Source organism: Acipenser ruthenus, chromosome 21 (genome assembly GCF_902713425.1).
Source record: "Acipenser ruthenus chromosome 21, fAciRut3.2 maternal haplotype, whole genome shotgun sequence".
NCBI lineage: Eukaryota > Metazoa > Chordata > Actinopteri > Acipenseriformes > Acipenseridae > Acipenser > Acipenser ruthenus.
In genome coordinates this window covers 27,972,710-27,983,221 of record NC_081209.1, presented here as the reverse complement: position 1 = coordinate 27,983,221, position 10,512 = coordinate 27,972,710, and the positions used below count along the sequence as shown (strand labels likewise).

The following is a 10,512-nucleotide window of genomic DNA, read 5'->3' as shown; positions in this document are numbered from 1 at the left end:
ATGGATTCTGACCAGTCGGTGAGATGAGAGGATAATCTCTATAAACCACGAATGCAGATGAACCTGCGATGTTACACTTTCAAAGATTTTTGAACTCGTAAGACAAACGACTGAACACTTGAAATGTCCTCCAGAGTTGAGAAGTTCATACGGATCCAAACTATTTCAGCTATGAGGACCCCCCACCTCGCTCTTCTGTAAATAAGTATTTGGAGCCAAGCGAGTCTGTCTCTGGAGTATTGTATATAGTATATCTGCGATGGCTGATAAGATGATGAGTGTGACAGATATGTTAAACAAAGGCAGCAAACCATGCTGCTGGGGTGTGTCCTGGTCCTTTTGAGCGTGCCATTGCGTGAGGCACTGATCCGGAGATAGAGAGGCAGTCACATGAAGGCCTGTGTGGCAACTTCGGGGGCTCAGCAAGAACACTTGCACACACCTAGCAGAAACACATGTGACAGATGACCAGAGTTAAACTGCAGTCAACGACTAGTTTTGGTCATGGCACCACTCTGCAGCAGTCCCACTTGTTGTAACCACTTGTTCATAATCTCTTCCAAGCAGAGCAGCCTTTTAAAACAACAGCCTACTTTATATATATCTAGCCTTTTCATAGCAGGTGTACACAGACCATGTGGATTTGAAAGGGGCTGTGTAACCATGTCACTACCGATCGTTTTCTCTGATTTTTCTTGCTTGGTTTTATGTCTGTATTGCGCCGCTGTAGGGAATTTCCCTTAAAGGCTTGCAGGTCATTTTTCTTGTACATCATTGACAATTTCTAGGAACGGTGATTATACGGCGTGTCTAAACATAGCCATTCAACATGCTGAAATACAGAAGCTTTTGATTAAATGTGATTGATGAGTACAAATACCACAGACAGTTTGGAAAAAAGCTTTTGAGTGGCTGACTGTGTTGATTGCATAACTCTTACCAGAAGTGGTATGCATTGCAAAGCATTGCTCTGTTGAGACACTGCGACAGTGCTCCGTTGCACAGGTATAAGATATTACATTTGCCGTTCACGTTTATCTTTTTGTCAAAATATGGAAACATAACTCACCGAGCCCTCATAAGGGAGAATGCAGGCTTTCAGTCAGATAAAGACTGGCATTGCTTTCTAAACAATATAGTATGTATTGAACTAATCAAAACCAGGAGGCTGTGTAAGAGGGCAGAGGCGAGGCGCATACTGGGGACCATGCACATTGCAAGCATGCTTCTTCACAATATGCAAAGCAGCCGGGCTCGTGGTCATACAGCATTCAACCTTATATCACCGACATCGCTCGAGTCCATAAGAGCAGAGCATCACACAACACTGCTGGTAAACTTACCAGCTGCAGTTTATTCCTCTGTTCAATAAAGCCTAGCCATGGGTGGTGCAGAGGGTACCTGCGGTGAAAATACTGGAAAAACACCAAGCCAACTGAGAGCATTTACCTGAACCGAGAACCTGATAGTGCTCTGTGTCCGTACACGTGTGCGTCTGTCTAGACTTCCTAATCCTGGCTGTCTCCCGGGCATTAACAAACTGCTTCAGCATGTCTTAAACATGTCCCGAACCCGAATTCTGTCTTTAACCCATCCCCATCAGCACAATCTGAAAGGAAGCAACAAAAACATCTATACCTGCCTGCAGATCACATTCGAAAATCTACCAGGATTTAGAAAAAAAGATTCATCGTTATTGTTCTATGAACCAAACACAATGGAGTTTTACTCTGCCTGACAATAAAATATGAATTTCCCCTTAAAGTGTTTCCTGAGTTTACATGTGCTGCAGAGAGCAATTCAATGCATTTTTAGTGAATTTCAAGATACATTTCCTCTGAAATTTGAGCAGATGTACAGGTCCTGCAACCTTAGCTTTATTTAGATTTCTTTTTCAAAAATGTTTATTTGACGGTATCTAAGCTTTGTTTGAGCAGTCAGTTGTGTGAACACAGGCTGTATTTATGGAATTTGATACATTGCATTTAGACTCAAAGTTTACGGTTAACAAAATTAGAAGTTATCAGAACAGTACAGTTGAAGAGAAAATTAAAATAACAGAGAGATGCCAGTTAAAAATGCTCCAACCAAAGGCTTTTACTGGCCATTACCCAATTAGCACCCAATTACCTAATTAAGGAATGGCCGCACCTGTGATTGTTAGCAGGGATGGGTTTAACCCCATCCCTGCCAAACTTACACTCACACCACTATTTAAACCGGGAGGTCTTACGCCATCACAATGACATCTTCTGTTCATATGAAGGAATTCAATGCAATGCTGGTGTGATGAGTGATATTTAACTGCCCCGCCCAGTCAGGTAGAAACTCGATTGGCTGTCTCCTTGGGAAGGGCTCTTACATCACTCATCATATGAAGTATATTACAACAGCTGAATATTCATGTCAGATCTGTGTGTTAATTGATATTTATTGTCATTAATATTAATATGGTTTGACCCATAAGTCTCTGCTGAGCTGAAATGACCTTTTTGGATGTCATATGGGATAGCAAACAGTCAGACTTCACTGTAAGAAATTTTAAAGTATGCAAACTACAGTAAAACAAGCAAAACTCTTGAAGCAGAAATATTTATTGTCATTTGTTGTGGAAAAATATTTGAAATATTTCTGAATGCAAAACAACAATAGTGGTATAAACTAAAAAGAAAATCAGTTTGTGGAAAAATAAGTTATTTCATCTCTCTTAAGAGGGAGAATTTCGTTTGATTATATTGGCGGTTAAGAAAAATACTGTCAACAAAAAAGCAGAGGCAGTGCACTCTCCGTGGTGCTTAATCAAGACTGATTTGAGGCAGCGTGGATTTGAGGCAGCGTGGTGTATCCTACTGTGATGTGAGCAGAGTCTGGTCAGTATAGTCAATATAGTCAACAACTCTCTCTTACTAATCGAAGCAGATTTTATGTAATGGTTAATATCAAAAGCAGCACGTCAAAATCAGTAAGCCTGCTATTACAATGCAACTGTAATAACATCATTACTATAACGCTTTATAAATAGTCTTTATTTTAACATCACTTAAAAAACAAATGTGTGGTAATAATACTCTTCATAGCTTTACAGAAAGTGCTCTAAAGGAGAGCTGGCTGTCTTCAGCAGCCTCTTCCACAGCTGCTCCCTCTCTCCTGCTGGGGCTTCATCCTGAACCAGCCACCCTGCTCCCTGCTTAGCTGAGCCTCAATGGGGTTTGGACACACACCGAAAGTGGCCCTGGTGAAACACACACATCAACCAATGAGGCTGCAGCTTTGATTTCACTTGATAGAGAATACTGACGATTTTCCTGCTTCATATTAAGTCTCATTATTATCTGTAAGATATTATAGAATATCTTTTATTTGGAATGTAAACCTCATTCACAGCACTGTATATTGAGTGAGATTTTCTGTACATGTATTTGATAAACTTTCTCAACAAAACAGTACGATAGATAAATATAGGCATACATTGTAGATTTGGACAGACAGACAGACATACAGACAGACAGACACAGGTGCCCCTACCTTGCCAGCTCAGGCTGTAGTGATCCCAGACTGGCAGAGCGCTGGAAGATCTTGAAGCGAGGGCCCGGCTTCATGGCAGCGAGGCTGCCCCCTGCAGGACCATAGACGCCATTACAGCAGAAGCCAGGGAATCTGGGCAAGGCACCAGAGAAATTGGCCTGGGAACTGGAGAAACTGGGAGGGCTGTGATTGAGCCCCTTTCCAACAGAGCCAGCTAGGGAGAAGACAATGGAGCATAAAGGCACAGCAGCTATATCTTCTGCTTTTATTTTCATCATACTGAAACTGGGTCCCTCACACTGGTAACCCCTAATAGGAACTGATTAAAGCACTGGTGCACCCACTAGTGTGGATTATGTTTCATACACTCAAGGTCTTTTCAGCCAATCGGATACCCTCAACTATTTAATACCCAAAGCGATGTATAAATGAAATAACCAAGCAGTTTCACCTGGTAACCTTGGGAATGCTTACACTTGAGCAGCTGAAGCACACTCCTGTGTTTACTAGTGCTGGTTGTGTGTAAATAGTCACTCGGTAACCAGGCCCTGATACTTGATTATTCACACATAACCTGCATCCATAACCTCTGTGCCTCAGGACTGGGCTCAGATCTCTCACCCCGCTGGCTCTCGTTTCGGCTGGCTTTCTCCAGTTGCATAGGGAGTCCCACTCCTCTCAAGCCTATGCGCAGGAGGCTCGGGTCCCTCCCTTTGGTCCAGGGGATGGGTCTCCGCACTCCCTGCCGGCCAGGCCTGCCCAGGGCACACAGCATGAGGGGGCCTTGTCTGGATGTGTCGAGGCGGGAGCGAGGTATATTGGCCAGGGGGTGGAGCTGGACATGGGTGTGGGCGGGGCTCCTGGAGAGGGGGCTGAGGGCTCGCACTCTGAAGAGAGAAGAGAATCCTGAACACTGCGGGGACTCCTGGAGAGAGAGGGACAGAGGGAGAAAGGGTTACAGTTCATTTGGAGTAAGCTGAGCACTTTAGCAAAGAAAGTGATTAAGTCTGAGCAAAGTCTTTATAGCAAAGGGCAGTTTGCATCACATTCGTGGAAAGACCAATTAACCTGTTCTATAACAAAACTAGTAGTAGCAGACAACCTTACTGCAGCTACCTTGTCTTTGTCAATGCATTGGTGATGGTATTGCTGGAGAGCAGTCGCCAGCCAGGGGTGTTTGTCCTGCCCCTGGACTCTGTTCCCCAGAAGGAAGTAGAGCAGCTCTGCTACCCCCATCCCCCGCACCAGGTTCTCCCGCAGCTCCAAACCACGCAGTCTCTCAGCTTCCTCCTCCGGTACAATATCCACCGGCTGCCAGGAACCACACTGCACCAGCCACCAGGGGGAGACACAAGAGCGAGAACCATGCTGGCCTATCGGAGACTACTCATGGAAACATGCCATAACATTCACAAACAGGGAGGGGCTAGAATACAAGAGTTCAAATGTATTGATTTAATCAGGATTGAGAGATACAGCTCATTTCAAGGGGGTCCTGACAAGCACACAATAGCCACAAAACTACTATTTAAGCAAATTAAGGTTTACCTTTTTTCCAGTAATGCTACAAAATAATTCGAGCCCTAGCTCTGAAGTGCCAATAGACCACTAAACCACTGGAACCAAGCACAGCAGCAAGATGAATAGTGCCTGAAGGGTTCAGTGTGTGTGTGTGAGCCCTCACCCAAGTCCTTCTTGTGTAGCGCACCATGCTCCTATGCACTGGGATGGTGGTGTGGTGGCAGAGCAGAGCTCTCTCCCCCGCGGACTCCCCCTGCAGCCCCCTGTGCTTCGCCCTGCCCCCTCCCCTGCCTGGGCCCTCCAGCTCCTGCTTCAGACGCAGCTCCTCCAGCTGTTTCCTGGGACACAAGACCACAGCACACAGACAGGCATTGAAACAGACACTGGTGTTTCACCAAGTTTAACATACTGTGGTTGAGTTATGAAGACGAACTACCTGGCGCACTCCTCCCTGGCTTTGGAAGACACCGTTTCCTGGAAGAGGGTGCAGCTCTGCTTAAAGAACTCGGCGTATTTCTTGGAATCCTCCCGGGGAAAGATCTTGTGGAATCCCCCGCAGTGCTCTTCCTCGTGCTTCTCTGCCTGAGCCAGCCAGGAGGCCTGAGTGCTGAGGAACAGCTCCCTCCTGTGGAGAGCGGGGGAAGAGCAAGTTGTTACCAGACACACAGATTGTGGGGAGGACCTGCATCTTAAACAACAGCACCATCCCGTGGACAGTGAGGGAGCAGCAGCGTACACAGTTCATGTTAAGTTCGGATGCGTGAGCTGAACTTTCCAGTAATTCCAGTGATTTTTCAATCATTTAAATACTTTAAGCCATAAGCAGAAAACCTGGTTGGTTGGGTGTTGCCTAATTATAACATAATACCTCCATTAGCAAATCTAAAAGGTAAGCTCATGTTGCCATTGGCACCACTGGCAATTCACTCTCAGGTCAGCAGCGCCCCCCCCTCGTACCGTGACTCGCGGGCCGGTCTCTGTCTCTGTAGCAGCCGCTCTTTAACCATTCGCCTGTCCTCCTCCAGGATCCTCTGGCGGTCACTGGCACCCAGGTTGAGCAGGGTGAGAGTGTCGATGAGAAGAGCCTCCTTCACATCCTGGTCCAGCTGAGAGTCTGTGGTGAAGCTGGGGGAGTGATTCACCTGCCAGGATCAAGAGAGGCGGAGATAGTCAACTCATGCTTCTTACAAGGAACAGCCTCAATTAATTCCTGCAGATTACCACACCCGACTTTCCTGCAGGAATAACAAGAGGTAAAAGACTGGGGAATTGTCACATACCCTACCCAAACAATGTGAACACAGTGAGAAGCGCAGAACTGTTCATCACACTGGGAGTGAGACTCAGTGTCTCACACTTCTTACACTTCTGCTGTTGCACCTGAAAGCGATTGAAACACCTGGGGTTGCCAGCTGTCCCTGTTTTCCCTGGACCATCCTGGTTTTGAGGAAGGTGTCCCGGGATTTCAATATGCCTTCCCGGGACACTAAAAGATCCTGGTATTTAATCTTATCCCGTTTTTAACGTTATGCTTCCACATTCACGTAGATTACTACATCAACACCGTAATGCCATTTTGGTAAGTTGAGCTCAATAATATTACTGCAACAGACGCACAATATTAACTGGGTGTCAATTCTCTAACAGTAGTATTATCAATGCTACCTGTTGGATGATTATATGATTTCTGGAGAGTTTAAACACTTGCCCTTCCGTTGCGATGTCCCTGTGTTTTGCACCTTGGAGGTGGCAGTCCTAGAGGCCCCCCCATTCACTCCCCACTCCCAGCATACCTCGAGCAGCCAGGGCTTGAGCTTGAAGTCCAGCAGGATGTCGAAACCCAGGATCTCAAAGCAGGCGCTGGGCCCCAGCTGGTTGGGGAAGCCGGTGTGGTAGTTGTGTTTGAGGGTGGGGTGAGCAGAGATCAGGGTCTTGATTACCACGTCCTCCAGCTCCCCCCACAGCTTCTCCACATCATAGCCGCTCTCCTCCAGCCACATCTTAAATGTCGACAGCTTCCTGCATTGGAGGGGAAGGGAGGAACAGGCTTCAAGTCGGGGTTTCATTGACAATCAGGAACACAAAGCAGAATGACCAGACTGTAAAAGCTGCTGAAAGTACAGATCGCTGTGCAGCCATCAGGGAGTAAGCGGTGAGTGGATCTTCACTGACCTCTTGCTGCCGGTCTCCTCGTCCTGGATGAAGTTGGCATTGTGCTTGTTGATGGCGTAGTTAGTCAGGTGCATGCACACATCATTCTGCAGGCACAGGGACAGGAGCTGTTAGACTAACAAGACTCTACCACTCTCATGTTATCCCTATTTTAGGGGTGATTCATGTTCCGTTTAGGATCTGTGTGCACGGTAACACTGGCCCATGGTTCATGGATGTGACACAAGGGAAACAAACTCACACACAGCATCTGGAGTAGGGTAAATTAAATAGGGCATTACAGTTGGTCAATATTATTGTTGAGTGTTATTCTGACCACCCACACTTTCAAAGACAATCTGATGTAACCATGTGTAGTCTTTACTGTCAGGTATGTGCACAAACAAAAGAATATATACTGTTTCCAGAATTCATTTTGTTTACTAGCAAGAATGTTTTTATATATATATATATAGCCCTATAGCTAAACCCCCTCCTTTACAACATTGCTATTTCTGATGGGATTGTGCATCGCACACATTTGGTAGCTAAATGTTTTAGGAAAGTCATATCTACATTCTCTACACGGCATACGTACTGCTCCTCCCACCCCGCCCCCTCCTGTAATGCAGTGCAAAGGCGGAGACACGTTACCAGGTTGCTGCTGTTGGGCTGGCTGTACCTGGATGTAGCGAAGCGAACCAGCCCCTCCTGGTACAGGAACACACGCAGGGGGTCACACGAGGTCACCAGCACGTACAGCCGCAGGTCCAACTTGAAGCCGTCAACGATGAAGGGCTGTGATGAGAAACAAAAGAAGGGAGGTCACAAAACTCACTGTAGTCCCCCTGCACCCTGTGGACAGACAGCCGGTTACCTTGGAGATGTACTGCTGACAGATGAGGTGCTCTCCAGGCCGGATGTCCTGGGGCTTGCGGGTGATGAAGATGCCTTTGCCCTGGCAGCCGCTGTCCGGCTTGCAGATGAACGTCTTGTTCTTCCTGCTTCGCTGGTAGGCTTGGAATTCGACATAACTGCAAAACACAAGAGGATTTCCTACACGATCCACCCAGCATACAGCAGACAGACAGAGCTGCAGGAAATGTGACACGCGCCTTACTCTGCGGGCAGGCACCAGGTCTGCGGGAAGATGTTATAGTCTTTACGGAAAAGCTTCAGCATCCGGTTCATATTCCTGGCCAGCAGGTCCTTTCGGCAAATCTCACTCATCCCCGGGAAATGGTTGATTCTCTACAACAGGAGAAACAATGATACTTAACAGACAGGCTTGAATTACACAGAGCTGGTTGCTTCACAGCTGGATGCCCCCCCCCCCATCTTTTAAAATGCTTTCAAATGTAGTGTCAGTTCAACAGCTGTACCCAGTTCACACTAGCTGCAGGACGTATCAATCAAATGATTGTTGTGAGTAGTGGAGATAATTCCAGTCCTCTCTCTCGCACCTGGTACCTCTTCATTTCTATGACCCGCTCCATGGAGACAGAGTAATCTGTCCAGTAGACCGTCCAATCCTCATCGTCACCGACCTCCCTCAGGCCTAGGACCCGGGTCGCTCGCCGCACTGGTGAAACACACACACACACACACACACACACGCACACATTACACATCTGTGGTGTTATTATACTGAAGTGCTTAACACAGGTCATGCTACCACAGAGGAAATGAAAACAAATAGGAAACTCCCACAGACAGGAAGACCGCTTACCGCTCTCATACTTGCAGTTCGTCAGGTTTATGCCTATCCATCTAGAAAAGAAAAAAAAAATGTAGATTGTGCTTCCCCCTACGAACTGGCCAGTATTTTACAAAACAATAAAGAAACCGAACATTTCATTTACATCAAAATAAAACTCCAAAGATAGTTTTAATAAAGATGGTGTATATTGTTCTGTATGGATCTATTGATATATAACTTGTTTTTTCATCAAAACTGTTTTTTTCCACTAATCATATCTTTGATTCTCTCATGACTTTCTGCAAATATGCAAAAATGGAAACACACAGTAAAATACAATACGAGCACAGAGTGATGGTTATACTTTCGTTTCTTCTTTTTCTTTTTCCTCTGTGCCTCGTCGTTCGCACCCTGGATTTCTCTTCCAGTTTTCTGTGTTGCTCTTTCCCTGCTCCTCAGCTTTCTCCTCACTGTGGCGTTTTCTCCTTCCCTCTCTCCTTCATAAGAGCTCTCTCCCACTTCTGCAACCCTGCACTGCCTCTGTTCCCTGCCACATGCATTTCCTGTCTGAAACTCCTCGCTGTGGGAGTCTTCTTCCTCTTCACCCTCCTCCTCCTCCTCCTCTCCACTTCCTCCTCCAGAATCCAAATTCATCCTGCCAGACAGGAAAGCATTGCATTACCCGCCAGTGAACACAGAACCTCTGGATCTGCAACAGAAAACACCAAGGCAACCCCAACAGAACGGACCTTACACTGTGTAACCACCAGCTGTCACTGTGGTGTAACACAAAAAAAACCAAACAGGCCAACAAAAATGATTTAAAGGGGAGGACAATATCACTCTATAGCAGTCCATCTGCAGTCCCAAAAGTGGCCTTAAAACACAAGTGTGCAAGAGGTAAAGTACATATATACGTGCACGTTAACGAAGATGATGTGACTTGAGCGTATATTTGATCACTATAAAGAGCTGATGTGTTCTTATTTGTATTAAGAGTTAGATCACGTGTTAAATACAATACCGCATGTTGCTCACGGTGTAAGCAGGTGGTATTTCTCTTATCTATACCTTGCATTGTAAAATACTTCTGTAAATATATACCACATACTACGCAGGGTAAATATAATCGTGATAATTGAAATGAATATAAAGACTACACAGACATGATTATAGTGGCTTTAAGTGTACAGTGTAGACATTAGATTTTAATAAACATTCAAATAAATGTCAGACTTCAAATAAAGAAATGTATGCTTTAAAAAGTTAGCAGTGATTGCTGTGACAGGCCTGTAAGCGGTAATATGAGTTGTATTATTATTCCTTGGTATTTGTTGTGCATTATTATGGTGGAAGTTTCATTTTACTCGTGCGGTTTATTTTATCAATGACCTTCCCGAGAGGCAGAATCGACACGACCTCTAACACCAAGGCATATCCAATCCTACGTCTCCAAACCATTTCTCGAATTGTAATTTCCACGCACCCTTGAGATCCCCCGACTCACCTCTCCACGCAGGTATCAGCACAACAAAACGCCGTTGCCGTGGAGACAAAAACGGGCGCTGCTGATTGGTGGATCCTACCACGTCTAGTCAGATTCTAAAAACTATGGA

At 45.7% G+C, this 10,512-nt stretch overlaps 2 protein-coding genes across 2 annotated transcripts; both read right to left on the bottom strand.

Annotated features, from left to right (window-relative positions):
- Nucleotides 1-2,597: 2,597 nt before the first annotated feature.
- LOC117428013 (uncharacterized) lies at nucleotides 2,598-5,282 on the bottom strand. The gene is made up of 5 exons (XM_034046517.3): nucleotides 5,210-5,282; nucleotides 4,642-4,851; nucleotides 4,147-4,450; nucleotides 3,526-3,739; nucleotides 2,598-3,232 (listed from the first exon to the last, which is right to left on the bottom strand). Exons 1-5 carry the CDS (start codon nucleotides 5,234-5,236, stop codon nucleotides 3,115-3,117), a joined length of 873 nt encoding a protein of 290 aa, XP_033902408.3. The 5' UTR covers nucleotides 5,237-5,282; the 3' UTR covers nucleotides 2,598-3,114.
- Nucleotides 5,252-9,550, bottom strand: LOC117428342 (tubulin polyglutamylase ttll6-like; the record flags this gene model as incomplete). Its single annotated transcript, XM_034047223.3, has 11 exons — nucleotides 9,261-9,550; nucleotides 8,927-8,967; nucleotides 8,661-8,779; nucleotides 8,318-8,448; nucleotides 8,075-8,231; nucleotides 7,852-7,995; nucleotides 7,219-7,304; nucleotides 6,840-7,065; nucleotides 6,004-6,188; nucleotides 5,483-5,671; nucleotides 5,252-5,384 (listed from the first exon to the last, which is right to left on the bottom strand). Coding segments are annotated over exons 1-11 (1,701 nt in total), but the record flags the coding sequence as incomplete, so codon positions are not given.
- Nucleotides 9,551-10,512: the final 962 nt, after the last annotated feature.

Coding starts and splice junctions, on each gene's coding strand:
- LOC117428013 (XM_034046517.3), bottom strand. CDS start 5,236: ATGGTGCGCTACACAAGAAGGACTTGG. Junction 4,852..5,209: donor GCTACACAAGAAGGACTTGG/GTGAGGGCTCAC, acceptor TGGCTGGTGCAG/TGTGGTTCCTGGCAGCCGGT. Junction 3,233..3,525: donor CTACAGCCTGAGCTGGCAAG/GTAGGGGCACCT, acceptor GTGTTTCACCAG/GGCCACTTTCGGTGTGTGTC.